At 43.5% G+C, this 18,422-nt stretch overlaps 1 protein-coding gene across 1 annotated transcript in view; it reads left to right on the top strand.

Moving 5' to 3' along the window:
* PTCHD1 (patched domain containing 1) overlaps positions 1-10,199 on the top strand; it is a 34,801-nt gene extending 24,602 nt beyond the window's left edge. The window contains exon 3 of the mRNA XM_063343114.1: positions 7,928-10,199. Within this exon, the coding sequence (XP_063199184.1) occupies positions 7,928-9,582 (1,655 nt within the window). The 3' untranslated portion in view covers positions 9,583-10,199. The remainder of the gene's footprint in view (positions 1-7,927) is intronic.
* Positions 10,200-18,422: the final 8,223 nt, after the last annotated feature.

Raw genomic sequence — 18,422 nt, forward strand, 5'->3', positions numbered from 1 at the left:
CATGTACCCCAAGCATCGCTGACTGTGTCCCCACCATTTCGGGTGAGACCGAGAGCGTGAGGGTGATTTGGTTTTGTCAGTGCATTCTTTGTGCAAATGTGTACTTCTTAGTGTAACTCAAAAAAGGCTACACCTGACCAAGCCTGACTGTTTCACGGGAGAACAGAGAGCTAAGCCTACGCTGCATTTCCAAACGTTAAGTGTAGAAATGTAGAAAAGGTAGGATGTTATGGCAGACATTCCTTGCCAGCAGGCTGGGACCATAATGACCCTGGTGCAGCAGATCCGTATGACCCTTACGAGCAGCCGAGCCCCTTTTTCGGCCGTGCTTGGCCATGCTACGCCAGACCTAAATGAGGCATAAACCTGGTGCTGGATTTCCAGGCGCACCCTCTTTTCCCAGCGGTGCGCTGAGCGATTTGAGCGCAGGCGTAAGGGCCCACAGAGCCTTTCTGCAGGATCTATGACTAAAAATAACATCGCGGCCTCACAGCGTGAAGCCCTGAGCACCAGTTGAAGGTTTCTCCTCTGCGTGCTCCAACCAATACGGTGTGCGGTACGGGGACACTTTTCTCATCCTCAGTGCGCTTCTGTGGGCACAACCACCCACAGCTGTGAAAGACACCAGATACCGGGAGCGTATTATTAAACATTTGGGTTTCTCTTATTTTGTTGCCAAGTAGATGCAGCGCAAAACACAACTCTCTCTCCGGAGGCTGAGGCAGATTTTTATCTGGTGTGAACGCGCCAAGACGCCTGTTGTTTTGATCCCGGTAGTAAGTTGAGGAACACACGGGCATGCCTGGAGCTTTCTGACTGGGATGGCCGATGCTGTTGGAAGCATGGTTGGAGAGATCAGCCTGACAATTGTGGGTGAATGGCTAATATTCAAATGTAAAGCAATCACAGAGACTGGTCTGCTGGTATCATGCCTAGATGTCTATCAGACTGACATACCTGATTTTATTGGGAAGATCCCAAGTCAGATGTTAACATCTGCAGGCTTAGTACATCTTATTGATACACCTGTAAAATTTACTAGTCTTTGAAGCACTAATGGCGAATACTGAACCCAACAGCGTTGTCGTCATATTTTTGAGGTGTGTTTTCATACCTGTAATCCAGTCACAATACAGACATGTAGGGTCTGTGTGACAGGAGGTGTTGCAGTATCTATAGCCTGCGCTTATACCAATGCATCCCATCCCATATCGCTCTTCATGTGTTCCTCTTACTCCCGCTACCACACCTGCACATAGCCTTCATGCTTACTTGCCCTTTGAACCTGTGCTGGGAGGTATGAAATGAAGCCAGGCTGTTCTTGGCTGGCTGGGACTTCACTCTCTCCGCAAATGAGGATGCAAGCGTCGGAAAAGCGAAGTAGGATTTGCCGTGCATTTTCTTTGCTCGGCAGAAACATTTGGGATGGGCAAGCCTGCAGGCGGTGGGGTGTCCGAGGATACGCACCCTCTTTGAGCTCTGACATTCACACAGCGAAACTGTAGCCTTGCAACGGCCTGTATGGACCACGAAGGTAGACATTGGTTAGGGTGACCCACAGTTTGTTAACAGTAACCCACAGCTAACTAACAGCTAACAGCACGCCAATGATGATTTAACTGTTCAGCTCGACCCATGCCACTAAATTGTGATAAACTCGGTGAGAACTGTTGTGTAAATTAGGTTTGGTGCTAATTTCTGTCTGCGTGCTGAGGGATCTCGGTTAGCTGCAGTTATTTTATTATTTTAGTGAGAGCAGAGTGTGAAGCCAGATGTTTGCTTCAACTGGATGCAAATTCTCTGCATATTCAGGAGGACTTTGAACTGGCTATACGTTCCGAGGTCAGATTGTGCCCGCTGGGAGAGGCTGTGTGAGGCATGTCGCGTATTTAAGGCAACAACTGGTTGATTGCAACTCGTGTGACAAAGGGAGTCCGGATTAGCAGTTTCACTTGGCTTTTCAGAAGATGGGAGCTGATGAGCTCACTGGTCTAGCTGGAAAAAATAAGTCAGCAGGGGGGAAATTATCTCAGCCTCTTTGTTGACATTACTGTGGAAAGCAATCCCGGAGTTGAGCAGCGTACATTGTTATTTTTAATACTGTCAGCTAGGAAAATTCATTGCACCTTCATTATATCATATGTTATTACAGGTATCGTTTTGGAAAGGGCAATTCCTGCGGCATGATTCTGATCTCACGTCTACTAATTTTGCACAAGTGCGGTTCTGGAGACCTTGCCTGCATTGGCAGCAAGCTGGGATATGAATTTATAGCATCCTAGCTATTTCATGTTAATTCACCCGGTGTTTGTCTCTGCGGATGATATTTCACTCCACTTTGAATGTGAATCAAGCTGCCCTTCACAGATTTCCACAAAAAAGAGCTGGTACAACATAACTAGCCCTCTGTAAATTCACACACTTTTTCACAGCACACTAAATTCCTCTTGGAGACAAGTGCTCCTATTCAGTGGGATGATTTCAGGCTTAAATCAACCTAAGTGAGACAGCATTCGTCCAGCTGAACCGAGAGAGTTACAAGGATGCAGCCATTACAATACAAGCAAAAACCTTAAATCAAAATCCAGACTTAACCTCAGTAGCTCCGTCAGAGCATGCTTCCACCTCGGGTTTTTGCCCACCCGGTTTCCCAGGCTCCCATACATCCTGCATTGACTCATTCCCAATTTTAGCCAGTCTTTTGTGCCAGCAGGGTCAGGAAAAGATTTCAGATTAAAAAGTAAGCCTCAAGAAAAAAAAAAAAAAAAAAAGGTTGCTGATGTTTCTAATCCTGACCATTCCTTTAGTCCAATTGAGACTAGAAAGGGTTGAATTAGTAGCATGTGAGGGAGCACCAAACTTTGTTAGGGGAGGAGAGGCAGTGCCTGAGAAGGAGGAAACACCTCTTAACCCAGCTCTGCTGCTAGAGGAGTCCGGCCCCTTAGGAAGACAGTCTCCTGCTTTATTACTCTTAATTCTGACAGTCAATGGGCAACGTACGTACCGGTGTAGCACTCAGCCTCACCGAGGCGGAGATCAATGGTTATTAGCGTTTTGTGTGCCACTGCATTAAAATGGGATGAATAAAATTAATTACCCCTGAAATGCGACCTTCCACACGGAAGGCCGGAACTTCGCAACCTGTAAGTGAGACTTTATTCAGAGAGATTGTACTCAGGTATCAAACACACGACGCACAACCTTCGAAACAGTAAGAAGAAAAAAGCGAGAGCCACAAGCGTACTGTTATTCTCTACTCTCACAGACGGGTAAAACTGTAAGAAGAGAAACCAAAACTTTGTTCTCGGTCATCCCCTTGGCTTTCTCTTACTGAGGAAGTCTATGTGAATACCCAAACCTCATCTTATCACGATAAGATCAAAACCTCACGTGATTTCACTGTAAAATTGAACACATCCCTTAATCTTTAAACAATAAAAGCAGGCAACAGCCTTTGTTTTAGGGAAGCAGTTAAGCCAAGCGAATAGAGAGATGGTCTGTGACTCTGGTGACCGCAAGGTCACGTCGCTGCCCTCCCACAGGCTCTGGGGCTGCTTTAAATCCCTTCACCCCTCTCTGCTTCAGTCCTGCCATTTGCCCGGCGGGAGCAGAGCCAGCTTTAAGCCGAGGCCATCGATGCCCATTCGTAAAGGCCTCTTGTTTGAGCAACGCCTTAGCAGGTGAAATGAGTTGCATTTCTTTTTCAGGGTTTTAAAATGGTACTAAAAAGAGCAGTTACGGTGCCTGCGCATAAGTAGTGTTTAAAATGGGGTAAATGATTTGATCATTTTAAGCAACAGAAAACTTTGCCTTAGTTTTCGCAGCTTCCTACGAGTGCGTGTTTTCTCTCATGCGTGCTCTGCATTGATTTCGCAGAGCGTGTGTGATTGCAAGACTTGATCCTGAAGGAGGCAAATTAAACTTTCTATAGCATTTTCAGGCCACTCATAAAAACGCTGTATTTAAGCTAGGCATAATTTATGGTTTTTATTACTGATAATGTTATTAGCTTCTAAAGTTAAAGATAGCCCACGTCGGCCTGTGAGAAATTTAAACTCCTCAGAAATAACAGTGACTGTCTTCTTCATTTTCTTTGGCTACAAAAGCCAGAATTTCTGTCCTCAGTCATCCAAGATGTGTGGTAGCAGTAGAAAAAGAGAATAAGGAAAAAAAATATTTTGGTCCCCATTTTCTCCAATACCTTTCTCCTATTCCCCTAGGATTTTGCTTTGCCCATTCAGAACCTCTTTTCCTTAAAAAAATCCCATCTTTCTGTGGACTCCTTCTTAGCTCATGGTTGTACAGTCTGACTGTAGGGCACGACCAGTGAATCATAATAGCAAATGTCAACAGGAAAAGATCTCCAGTAGCCCATTAGCTGTTTGAGTTCATATTTATTATTTATTGAATGACTGTGAACAATGAACAAATTGCTCTAAATCATTACAGATTTGTGGCTAAATCTCTAGTAAAAAGAGAAAATCAGTTAAAGCAATTACAGAATTTATTTGCAAGGAAAAAATTGCCTTCTTGTCGTTAATATTATATAGGGTAGACGTAGCACCAGCGAGAGGAACAGAGGTAACCAGTGCAAATTGTTTAGGGATACAAAAAATGGAAACTCTGAAATGACAGAAAAGTGAAAGAAATTCTCACAAAATGCTTCCATGGAGCTATCTGCCCTAATCTCTGGGGGCTAGAGCATCAGTGAGTTGGACAACATTGGAGATTGTCACCCCAAGTTGTGCTTGCAGTGTAAATTAGGCTTGCAGGAGTAAATTAGGTTAGGTAAATCCCATTCTAGCTAAATAAGGCTAATCTTTGGACTGCCATGCCTAATTTGTGTATGACTTTGGGCTTAATCTGTTTCTCAAAGGACACCAGATCAGGTCAGTTGTGCCAGTGATGCAAAAAGTGTACAAGTTTGTCATTTAGGCTTGTCTTCCTAAAGGTAGATGAGGATTTTGTAGCTGTTACAGAACTGGACAGAGGAATCACAAATTGTACAATTGAAGGAAGATACCAATTCCTAGCATGCAGATTGTGTAGCAAACAACAAAAGGAACCTATCCTAAAATAGAAGAGTATCTAAATGTTTTTCTGTTGGCTGTGTGGAGCACATGCAGTAACGCCTCTTCGTGCATTTACTTGAGCAGTTCTCTAAATCACGTTCCATTTTTGGGTAGTCTCAATGATTATGTAAGAGCAAATTGTGGGTTTATGTTTCCTACTTAAAGAAAACATGTGGTATCAGGAGTCATGTTGTCAGACATTATCCAAAATCTTATACCTGTTAAAAAGTCATGCTCAGCATCATATTTAATTAGCTCTAAATTCTTTTTTTTCATCGCAAAGTCAAAGGCTTTCCAAATTAATGCGGCTATTTGAGTATATTTAGGCAAGAGCCTCTTAACACTGAAATGTTTTTTTACAAAAGCATGCTATAGCTAAAGCTCACGATGGAAGTAATTTGTAATATTCAATGACCTCATTTTATTCTGTTTTGCTTACTCGAAGCTAATGCATATGATGCTATGTGAAATTCTCAGACGAGCCTGTCTGCAGGACTTATGGGAGCCATAAATGGATTAAACCTCTCACTCCCTGCTTTGGCAAGTGATCAGTTACATTTAAATAAAGGTCAGTCCGTCTTTACAAAGAACACGCTGAAAGCAAGCTTAATAGCTTTCCCTACTGAGCCTAGAACATAACTATTTGAAGCATAATTAGCAACGGGGTGCCAGTCACTGATTGTGCTTTTTGCTTGATTTTACGTCTGGGGAGTTCCAGTATTCCCCATTAGCTTTAAGAGGGGGCACGGTGCTAGTTATCAAATTGACAGTCTTGACCTGACCTCTGAAAGCAGCTGTAAAACATTGTTTGGGAAAATTAAGATGACTGCCAAATGCCATACCAAAACCGGGACCGTAATATTGCTACAAATTGGGCATTCGTGGTCTACGCCGTGACTCCAAATAACAACATAGGTAAGATGTCTGATATACATGAGAGCACGGACTTTGTTGCTCTAAATACCAGGTGACCGCAATAAGGAGATAGCTGCCCTATTATCTCTTCTTTTGAGCTCTGTATTTTGAATTCTTTATAAAATACCCCATACCTAGGCTTTTCAGCATTAACAGAGTAGCCAGCTCTGCCATCTGTTAAAAGACAGGTAGGATATTCCTTGCAAAAAGGGCAGAGTGAATCAGCTACAGCTGCCCCTACAGTAAAAGGCACTGACCAGAAAAGGGTTATTTTGTCAAGTTAATTAAATATTTAGCCTACATGAGGCATTTAAGAATAAACATGATCATAGAGTCATAGAATGGTTTGGGTTGGAAGGGACCTTAAAGACCATCTAGTTCCACCCCCCCAGTACATTTTTTTGTTTTCTTGTTCTTCAGAATACCTCATTTGTTTGGGGGTCTGTTGAACGATATTCATAGCCTTTGTGGCAACAGTGATATAATCGTCTTCAGGCGGAGGGAACAGGGCCGATACAGCAATTTTGTTACTCTGCAGCCAGACAGAAATTCTAACAAAGATCTCTGAATTACCTTGACCTGCCTGACTGGAGCATCAACTTCAAAAATCCAGTGATTGCGCTTCAGTGTCATCAGCAACTAATTCAGCACTGATCGTTTTATCTAATGTTATCAGGGAACGGGTAAGAGCAAAACACTGTGGACTGACTTTTGGGAATTTCTAGAGGTAATGCAAGAGCAGACCAGAGAGATAGACAGGGGACAGCAAAAACAGCAAAAGAATAAGGAGAAGGAGTAATCAAAAGGCAGCAAAGTGGGTGGGATTAGATGGAAAGGACCTATTAAGTAAAGATGACCCCAATACAAATTATTATGAGAAAATATTGAAATTTTACATTTCAGGTGTGATACAAAGACTATGTTTTTACATTTCTCTCTGTCTGAAACACCAACCTACTTTTATCTCAGCCACTCTCACCTGATAGCTGGTTGATGGCTGCGTTCCCAGCTCAGAGTCCACTACGAGAGAGCAGAGGTCTGTGTCCTCCAAACGTGCCTTGGTTATCCATCACAAAATAGAAAATGTAAGAGGAAGGTGACCAACCAGGGATTAAGATAAAACCATGCACCTTTCCCGATTTACCTGTGCTTGGGGGTTAAACACAGGATTTTACGTCTGCAGGTCTTTATCTCCTATCATGAATGCTATATCCTTTTAAGAGTTACTTAAATACATTATAAAATGCAGGAACTGCCAAGAAAAATAGAGCTGTATTTGTTTTTACAAGCCCTTAGACATATTGAAGTAGGAAGACCGATGCCTTAAGCAGTTCCATATCAGTTCTACTGTTCCGCAGCTCTAAAATTTATATGTGCTTTTTTTCATTTGTTCCGTTTCTAGGACTTCCTTTTCCTGATGGAAAATTTGTATAGGAAGTGGAGAAATCAGTGACTGATTTACTTGACAATGTTCAGCTTATATGAAGGTTTCATTTTTTTACAGATGTTCTACAAAGCAGCCAACCAATGCTCTGCTTCCAGCATAGGCACTTCAAGGTCCTATTTCTTTGTTTTCACCACAGGTCAGATCGATCACCAGGAGAAACTAATTTCAAAGCATCTTCCATCACAGGCACTCTGAAATAATGAAACGAAACAGGCATCCAGAAAAAAAAAAAATCCTTTTTCTTTAACCTATCAACCCTGCGTCAGTGATGCAGAACTTTCCTCAAGCTCTGGCAATAAGGTTTGCTAGTCAGGTAGCGAATGCGCTCCTGTGGCTTAGACCACCGTAACGATTTCTCTCTTCTGCAGGGCATTTACTTCAAGCATTGATAATGGCAAGCTGTGTCTCCCTTGAGTCTTTTAGCATGTCCACGTTACATTTTTCCGCATGTTGATTCGAGTACTTTAAACACTCGCTTTGTTCTCTGTTGTAGGTCATGGGTTATATGGGACTTTTGAAATGTTGTCCTCCTGGAGGAAAACTAGAGAAGACCAACACGTTAAAGAGAGGACTGCAGCCGTATTTGCAGACTCCATGCTCTCGTTTTCTCTCACCACTGCCATGTACCTGGTCACTTTTGGAATAGGTGCCAGTCCCTTCACTAACATTGAAGCAGCCAGGATTTTCTGCTGCAATTCCTGTATTGCAATTTTCTTCAACTACCTCTATGTACTCTCCTTTTATGGTTCCAGCCTGGTGTTTACTGGCTACATAGAAAACAACTACCAGCATAGTATCTTCTGCAGAAAGGTACCAAAGCCAGAGGTATTGCAAGAGAAGCCTGCATGGTATAGGTTTCTTCTGACGGCCAAATTCAGCGAGGACACGGCAGATTCAGAGGAAACGAACACTTACGAGAGTCATCTTTTGGTGTGGTTCCTTAAACGCTATTATTGTGACTGGATAACAAACACTTACGTCAAGCCTTTTGTAGTTCTCTTTTACCTTGTTTATATTTCCTTTGCCTTAATGGGCTACCTGCAGGTCAGTGAAGGGTCAGACCTGAGCAACATCGTAGCGACCGCAACACGGACCATTGAGTATACGACTGCCCAGCAGAAGTATTTCAGTAACTACAGCCCGGTGATTGGGTTCTACATCTACGAGTCGATCGAGTACTGGAACACCAGTGTCCAGGAGGACGTGCTGGAGTATACCAAGGGCTTTGTGAGGATATCTTGGTTTGAAAGCTACTTAAATTACCTTAGGAAACTCAACATATCTACCGGATTGCCCAAGAAAAACTTCACTGATATGTTGAGGAACTCCTTCCTGAAGGCCCCTCAGTTTGCCCATTTTTCAGAGGATATCATCTTTTCCAAGAAATACAACAACGAAGTCGATGTCGTGGCCTCCAGGATGTTCTTGGTGGCCAAGACAATGGAAACCAAGAGAGAAGAACTTTATGACCTCCTGGAGACCCTGAGGAAGCTCTCTCTCACCTCCAAGGTGAAATTCATCGTTTTCAATCCATCATTTGTGTACATGGATCGTTATGCCTCTTCAGTGGGAGCCCCCTTACAAAACTCCTGCATTAGTGCTTTATTTCTGCTCTTCTTCTCTGCATTCCTGGTGGCAGACTCTCTGATCAATGTCTGGCTCACTCTAACTGTTGCCTCGGTTGAGTTTGGAGTTATAGGTTTTATGACCTTGTGGAAAGTGGAACTAGATTGTATTTCTGTGTTGTGCTTAATTTACGGAATTAATTATACAATTGACAACTGTGCTCCACTGTTATCAACCTTTGTCCTGGGCAAAGAGTTCACAAGAACTAAATGGGTGAAAAATGCCCTGGAAGTGCATGGGGTAGCTATTTTGCAGAGCTACCTCTGCTATATTGTTGGTCTGATTCCTCTTGCAGCTGTGCCTTCAAATCTGACCCGTACACTGTTCAGGTGCTTGTTTTTAATAGCATTAGTCACCTTCTTTCACTGCTTTGCCATTTTACCTGTGATACTGACTTTCCTGCCACCGTCCAAGAAGAAGAGGAAAGAGAAGAAGAATCCCGAAAACCGTGAGGAAATAGAGTGTGTTGAAATGGTGGATATGGATAGCACCCGAGTGGTTGACCAAATTACAACAGTCTAACTTGTTTGTTTGTTGCTTTTTTACACTAGGTCTTACTGAGAAAGAAAAAAAAAAAAAAGAAACCAGTACTGACTAAATATCTGGGGAGAAGAAGGGGCTTGGATGTTTTCCCTCCCCCCTCTAATCTAAATCCAGGAATATTCAAAATGATGGGAGAAATTAAAAATAAATTTACAAAAAGAGCTGGGGGATTGTACCTTGCTCAGCTCCTGTAACAGCTATTACGAGAGAATTTGCTCACACATGCAAAGAAGGGTTGAATTTTAGGCACATGAAGTAAGATCTAATGAGAGAAGTTGGGTTCCTCGGCAGCCGTCTGCGTCGCCTGTACTGCAGATGCTGCAATTATTGTGGCTAAACCCAATCAGATCGAAAGGTCAACTGTCAAGGCTGAAGTAGCACTAAATGTTCGCTGGATGTAAAGGCTTTACAAACTTTCTGCACAGCAATAACTCAAGTCAGTGAGTCAGCTCTTATAGGTCTTAGCCATCACATTTAATTTTTTTTTCTCCCCTAATCTAAACATTTATGCAAGACTGTATAACAGATAGCAAACTGTACTGGGAAAGAAGGCAGTACACAGCAACCAAACGCTTTCCAAACACTTTTATGTTATAAATCACTTTTTTTTTTCTAAAAATATCATTATTTTAAAATGTAAATCATCCCTTGATACATTTTTAATCATGGTTTTATAGCTGTTTCTTTTTCTTATAAAAACAAAAAAGAACAAAAAAAAAACAACAAAAAAATCCCAGTGACTCTGTCACTCTAGAAGATATATAATTCTATTTTATATATGTCTCGCTACTAGTTAAACGCGTAATCTGCTTTACCAACTGTAATTTTGTTAGCACTCTACTAACACGTGCGAGTGGATCTAGCAGCAGACAGAAGACGGTGTACTGAATATTTCAGCACCAAAATCCATGACACAAACCTCAAATACTAAACTGTCATCAAGAAAGTGAATGTTAGGGCTCTTTTCGTGAGAGCCCATTTCAGGCCATTCACTGGTAATGCACACTAAGAGGATTAGTGGGTAGTTTTACGTAATGTATAACTTAATCCCTCAATCTTCCTAGAGTACCCGTAAAGCAATAGACCTTGCAGCTATGGGCTCTTCCAAGAGACAGTAGACCATGAGGGTTGTGTGGAACAAACCGAAGGTTGGGACTGCTGTTCAGCAGCAGCAAATTTAACAACGTCCCCAAAGAGCCCATATCTGAGAGGGGCCTATTGAAACCATCACATTTGAGGGAAAGACACACACACACAAAAAAAAGTTAAAAAGATTACATTACTGAGTCTTTTTGGAGCTGTGAGTTCTAAATCAATAATTCTGTCAGCATCTGTGATGTGGAGTAATACAGATAAAGCAGCATCTCTTTCCTCCTCCACCCCCTCCACCCTTAAGAGCAACAGGCTCGTTACTGTAAGGTTTTACCGTGCGGTTGAACCCCAGTGGGGATACGTAAGCCAATTCTGTAGGTTTTGCTGAGAGTATTCCGACTATATGTTGCCTGTGAAAACCCAGTCGCAGGAAGCTGGCTGGTGTGTCGCATGGTCTCATGGATATATGAACTGTTGCTTTGTGGTGCAAGGTGAACGTCTTGCAACTGGACTCCTTTTTACAGCTAGTCCGGAAAATAAGAGTGTTTGAAAAGTTTTCAGCGGTTGGCACAGTGTCTGCCTCTGACACACTATCCGGAGGGCGAAGAGGTACCACAGGAGCCATGGGGCTTGGACCCCTGGGAGCCCTGTGGGTCGGCAGGCTGCCTGTGTCACCTGGAGGGTGATGAGCGCACCTGTGGTCACAAACCCAGGGCGATGCTGCATTGCACGAAACGTCTCTTTAGCATCCAATCCCAGTGACACCCCCCCTCAAATGCCCTGTGCAAAACCCACCTATTAATTTTCGAGCCAAGAGATACTTCTGAAGCTTCCTCCCTAGCAGAAAATAAGATAACCAGATATTTTGCCCTGAAGCAAAACGTTCTGTGCTAACTAGCAAAACAAGTCAGCAGCGCAGCTGGCAACGTTTACTTTCCCCTGGATAAGTCCCTTCTCTGACCAGAAGGAGAAGAAGCCGTGTCCAGGAATGCACGGGCTCTTTGCTTGAACAAAAAACATGTGCTGCGGTAGCAGCTGGGAAGCTGTAACAACAACTTCAGCCTTGGCAGAAATCAGGCGGACACCTTGAAGACAGCCAAATGAATGTGAGGTGAGGGGAAAGGTCTGTTTTCCCCTGTTTTCTTTAGACGCAGGCTTGGGGCTACGTTTTCCAGCCAAAAATCATTCCTTGAATATGCTTTCACTGTGGATTTTCCGTGGTGGTCATTATGGCATTTAAATAACAATCACCCTGTGTCCTGGCTGTTCAACTTCAGAGGGCATTAGCGAATTAGTTGAAGGTTGCAGAGGAATCGCAAACCACTTTTGGCAGCTGCAGTCTACTGACTTGTGGGACACCTGGAAATGGGAGATGTGTGAAAGAGGTTGTTTGTACACTGCAGAGAGGAATACATGGCAAACACTGGTTTTACACCTCTGCTATCCCTGATGCTATCACTTGCAAACACCAGATGCAAGGATGGCTGCCATAAACCCCTTCACATCTAATAGAAATGCATAGATAGGAGCGTCTCTAAAGAGATGTCGAAAGACAAGCTTGTAGTTTCACAGGTCTCTCATTAAATCTCAGCATGCGAGGCCTTGAGAGATCTTCAAGGAAGGTGATAAAACCAGTGATAACATTACTCCTCTATCTCCAAAATTGTCAGGAAAAGGATGTGGAGGCACTCCATGGCAAAGTGCTGCAGGATGTACTTGGGTCTCCACAGAAGACAGGGTGAGAAGTCCTGCAGCCCACCCCCCTGCCCCGAGGCAGAATCATAAACATTTAAATCTTTTCTGACAGATGTTTGTCCAGCCCATTCCTAAAAGTCTTTTTAAGGGCAGATTCCTCCCCTAGCAGTCCCCCCCCTCAGTGCTGTGTTACCCCACCAGTAACTCCTGCTGGCCACCCGGGACTGAGAGAGGGAAGAGGATCTGTGTCCCTCTCCACACAGGGAAGTACGGGACAGGCAGGAGACAGTCTCTAAAGCCTCCCTGCCCCCTCAGAAATTCCAAACAGAGCCAAAAATTACTTTTGTACGTTTCTCACAGTGTTCCTCCTTATTCCTCTACCCACTTCCAGGCTTGGCGAGGTAAAGCCATGCAAGTGTCCAAGGCGTACTCCGCCCAGGTCCATGAGATTCCTGCCTGAATCCTGATGTGTCTGGGAGATGCACCAAATACTCCTTCTCTACAGGTAGCTTGAATACCTCAACGCGAACCAGAGCGGCATGTTCTCAAGGTTTCAGACTATGCTAACCCACTTTGGCCTTCCTCCCCTTTGACTTTTTCCTCTGGAGCAATTATCTTCACCAAAGTCAGTTGGCCCTCACGGCGCGAATTGATTACTAGGTGCAGATGCTGTGCTCTGTTCTCAGTCCAAAGCACTCCCAGTGGCTAACTGTGCATAAGATTTTACCCTTACTGGTGAACCTCCATTTTGGAAGACTACCTAGGCTTAAGCAGTTTTTTGTCATACTCTCAAGTGGCTTTTTAGCCCAGGTATCACTGTGGTTTTGTTTGCAATATAGACGACCCAATTTTTGTATGAATTCAGTGAGTAACAGAGTAACACTGTCAGGCACTGACTAAAATCTTAACAGCAAAAATTTTAACTAAGGCTAACAAGAATATATAGGACTGTGGCTCACTGAGCACATATATCTTCTACAAACATTAAAATTTCCATACAGTAAGGTATGGTGTACAGTATATTTTTACTACGGGGTAGAGCATGGGGAAAAAGAACCAACCTAAGTGCATATGGCCATCAAGATCAGTCCAGTTTTCTTATAACATAATTCCTAATTTTGGCTTAGCAAAGTTCATTTTCAATTTGCAAGTACTCAAATTGGAAGAAAAATAAAAAGAGAAAAGTTGGTATGGCTGGAATAACTTCGCTATAAAAATTAATTGATGAAGCCAGAACTTTCTGCCCAAAGCTTTAAGTGAAAATGTTCTAGTTAGATTAAAATTAGAGTTGTGAAGGCTGAGAAAAACCTGCCTGGCAAAGAAAAAGAGCTTCTTTTCCAAAGACAAGCAAACACACTTAGTATGGTCAACTGCATGAACCTGGAGGGAAAACAGTACCAAAGTGGCCTGAGGTTACATTGTGCCACGTGAGGATTCGCATCTGCTCTCAGAAGCTTTCTGAGCCAGCGCTGAATTCAGGTAAAACATGTACTGTAAATTGAAAGGCGTACTTTTAAATGCTTTTCTCTAGCCTAGCTGTTCTCCCGTGAGCCACCAAATCCCACCTCAACCAACACCTTGTTTGTTTTTATTCAAAGAGAAAACAAAAGAGAGTGGTGGCACGACAGGGCGGAGTTCAGGAGAGTCAGAGCGGAGACCGCGGCTTCTCTTAAAAACGGAAAGCCAGAAACAGCTCTTTAGCAAGTGGGGTTTTGTGGGAGAAGACCTGGTTGTTTCAAAACTTAGCAAACCAGTGTTTCTGCCGTTTGTTACATTTGGAAGCAGATAGCGTGTTCAAGGGGAGGTGGGGAAGGGAAGCCAAGTCAACAGGAGTTAACCTTGGGTGGGCTGTGGACCCCCAATTGCTGTAGCTGCTCTCCCATGGTCGGGAGCTGGTGGCAGGAGGAGCAGGGGGGACTCTGCTGCCGGGGCATTGCGGACACCGGACCTGGCACTGCGGTGGGGATGCTTCCCATGTCCCCATCCCACAGCCCGTCCCGGCAGCTCCCACCCCGTGCCTCCCGTTACGACAGCTTGGCTGGGTTTTGCTGAACCAGAGATGGTGTGGTAAGGCACGAGCCCCGTGGGAAGCCACTTTTTGGAAGACCCTGGTGAGAAAGGGTGACCCAGAGCCTTTTCCTCCCCTGCCTTTGCGGGTATTAAAATCCCTATAAATCAAAATCAAATTGTGCAATTGGCTACGTAGGGGCAAAGTATTCCTTCCATAGTTTTATCCCTACATTTATCACTAAAAATACTTGTAATTTATTTGCTTATAAATATTTTGAAATAAGGAAGCCTTCCTTGGGTACACAGAGGTCTGATGGGGAGGGGGGATGCAGTGGGGAGAGCCCCTTTCCCTCTCCAAAGGTAGGCAGCATCCTCCACCCACAGCCAGGCACCACACCATCGCCGCAGGGCACCCCTAGGGATCCCAGCCCAGGGGCAGGGGTCTCTCTCCCTCTCCCCAGTCTCATTAGAGAACGGGGGAGCTTTAACTCCAAATTGTGGTAGAGATGGGCCCCCCAGGGAGCCCTTGTGAAACCCATCCGCTGCCAGGAAAGCGCTGGGGGGAACTTTTGTGTTTTGGGTGCTTGGGTTTTTTTTGAGAAAAACATGGCAAAGGCATCCCAGGAGAGGATTCAAAGTATTCCTGCCCATGGCGCATAGGTTGGGACAGAGTGGTGTGTCCCAACGTGCCACCACTCGCCCCGCCGTGGTCCTGCCTGGAGAGGGAGCACCTCAGCATCACCTGCGGCTGCCTGGGGCAGCCGCTTCTCAGGCACGAACCGGTCTGATGTAGTTGGTGTTCTGCAAGTCATCACCTTTTTTTTCAGTCTGGGAGAAGAAAAAAAAAAAAAAAAGGGCCGCATAAGTAATTCTAGGTTATTTAAGCTCCAAGAAGTCTTAATCTGTGCGTCAAATAAATGGCTTGCAAGATGTCAGGGGTTTTCGTTTGGGCTTTTTTTAACCTATTTTTACTATTTTTGTATTAATTTAGGGAAAAAAAATTGTATAATGAATCTCAATGTATAGCATAAGCCTAAAATAAAATGGCTGTCTCTGTCTTTGCTTCCTGTGCTCCCGAGCTGCTATAGAAGTCCCGTGCCATCACCAAGCTAACAAACCAATTTACCTGGCCTAACCCAAATAATCAGGCTGTGTGCCCTCTCTGACTCCCAACGGAGAGGAGTGATGGAGCAGTTCAGGGGCATCTGCTGCAGCACCGAGCTGGTGACGTCCCAAAGGTGAAGGGCACACTGCTGCTCCAGTAGCCCCTCTTGTCCCCAGGCTGCACACTGCTCAGCAGCAGGCACAGGGAAAATGCATTCACTTCACATCCATTCATTTCCATGTTATTGAGATCCAAGTCCTTTTTCTAGGGGGAGGGTGTGGGGATGTCCTACTTAATCCAGCAGCAGAACCCCAGCCTGGACAGGTAAAACAACAGCTAAGGTAAAAATCTCAAATTGATTTGACCAAAAAATAGTGTTATCTGCTCAAACAAGAACTAGACCTACCAAGATCTGGTAGGTAGACCCAAATTATTACTATTGAACAGGATTATTAGTATTAAAAATTTCCTTACCAGCTTCTTATCATCCAGAAAGTTCGGAAGCCCCATCATCACTGAGAGAGCCAACTCTCCAGCCGCAGGCGTTGCCCCAGGATCCTCCGATGACTGTGATTCATCACCCCCTTCCCCCACCCAAGTCGACCACCCATTTACACCTTTTCTCACTGTTTTGGGGAAGGGGAGCAGCACCCCTATAGGCCCACCCGGACCAACTGCTTTGATGGAGAAGCAAGCCACCACACCAAGTGACCAGGGTGATAGTTACAGCTGCTCTGTCACACCTGCAGCAATGAGATAAAAATCAAGCTCTTAAAACTCTAAAAAGTAGGTGAGCCAGACCCCAGCCTGAGTCACTGCAAGCAGCAGCAGGCCTGAGAGCTGGTGGACTTCTGGTTGCAAAGGGCTTTTGGCCACTTTGGTTTAATGGTAACTTTGGGACTGCAATTTAAAGGTGACTTCTGTCACCTGTTACAGCTCCTGCCCTTGTCCCTTCCAGTTCTTTCTCACGTTGCCTTAAATTCAGGATCCACAAGCACTGTTGGCAGAAATTCTGGCTGAAACAGAAAATCAAATTATATCCATTTTCTAATTGCTAATGTAATGTAAGAGAGGCTACATTTAAGCATCGCACAGCAACTCAAAGACTCCCGTACGGGGCTGGTGTGCCTCATTTGTCTGTGTTAGCAAGAGCTGTTTGTGCGATTCTCCGTAGACCTAATTTACAAAACTCAGGCTTTCCAAATGTGTAATCAGCATGTTTTATTCTGAAAATGCATTTGTATGTGTACCTTCAGAATAGAGGCGTGTTAAGCCTGATTTTTAGGTTATCACAGAATACAGTTGAGCCCAACAAATGCTCATGAGCGGCACATCAATTCCACGTGCAATTCTTGCACTGCTGCATACAAATCAGAATATTATCATTCCGAAATACCACATTTCCTTATTTGTACAACTAATTTGCACATGGAACTGGGCAGGATTATGGACTCAAAACAGTGAAGTTGTGCTCGCACTTACATTCATCCTGTAAATGTCACTTAAACATGTAGAAGTTAAAGGCAGTGTAGAACTTACTGAGGAGACCTGCGTTTGTTTTGCTAATTTCAGTTTACTGGCAGACAATAACCGAAATATATGCCAAGCACCTAGCTAGAAAGAACCATAGAATAAGACATCTAACAGTCCATCCGCGGAAGGGAAAGTCCGCTTGAAAATTTATAGAGATGGGAAACATGAAAATCATGTGGAAGACCCTATTAGCTGGGTATCTGAACTACATACAATAGAGTATGTTTTAAATGAATGCAGAATATTCTATCCTGATTCTTTTCAGCCACATTCAGTCCCCTTAAGTATTATCTGTTCTGTGAACAGACATACTTTTGAGCAAGACTGACACTTATCTTCCCAGAAATTACTGAGTTGCGCAGGTGAAGTTTGCTGGAAACAAAATTTTAAGTGTATACAAACAAACTGATGCCAGAAAACACAATTTGCAAAAAAATATGCCTTCACATACTGATTATATTTCATAATAAGCAATCTGTTCACTGATGCTACAAGTAAAAATTATTTTATGTTTGTCAGCTATAGTCAGAAAAATGAGATGCCCCACTAATATATATATAGTGCATACACCCCCATACCAATTATGTATTTTTATACGCCCAACTCAAGTTGGCTTCATATAAAGAGGAGAAACATAGTTGAACGCAGGTAGGAAGAATGGTTTAGCTGTCCTGAAATTAGTAATGAATCAGCAGAGCGGGGAGCAACAGAGCAGTTGGTAAGGAGTTTAGGAACAAAGAAACTAGCCGTGGAAATGCAGAGCCGTTGAGAAAGAAAAATACTCAGGATTTATTTTGTCAGGTGGATGGGAGAGAACTGTTATAAAAACTGAGTTGCAAAGAGAAGGAAGGTCCAAGATAGAATAAGGAGCGAGCAAAATTATATGAGCACATGTAAGATTTGCAGCTGTACCATATAGTAAGGCTGTCTAATAAAAGACAGGGTCTGCCCATGTATGGAAAATAAAAATTCACAGCTGCCTAATTATCTGAATTCAAATATAGATTTGGTACCTCATTGCTTTGTAATAAAAGGTAGATATCATTCATAATCTAATCTGGAGCCCAGCAGATGGAAACTTTAGCAAGATATATACACCATATCATACAGAAAAAGAGATCAGTCAAATAGATTATGGCTCATAACTTACTGAAAAGTAACAAATGGACCCTCACTCTTTTTTACTACAATTCTTAGAGAAGAGCAGCCTACTTTTAATGTTTCTGAAATAGCCATACCTTCCTGATAAAATACTCATGTGTTGGAGGGATTTTTTTTCTTTTCTTTTGAAGATGCGATCAATTTTCTTTCTGGACAAAGTGAGCCCTCAGGCACATTACCTGCAGGGGGAAGTGGGAAATACGGGCTCTCTTAAGGTGATTCC

This window comes from Chroicocephalus ridibundus, chromosome 1 (genome assembly GCF_963924245.1).
Source record: "Chroicocephalus ridibundus chromosome 1, bChrRid1.1, whole genome shotgun sequence".
NCBI classification, from domain to species: Eukaryota; Metazoa; Chordata; class Aves; order Charadriiformes; family Laridae; genus Chroicocephalus; species Chroicocephalus ridibundus.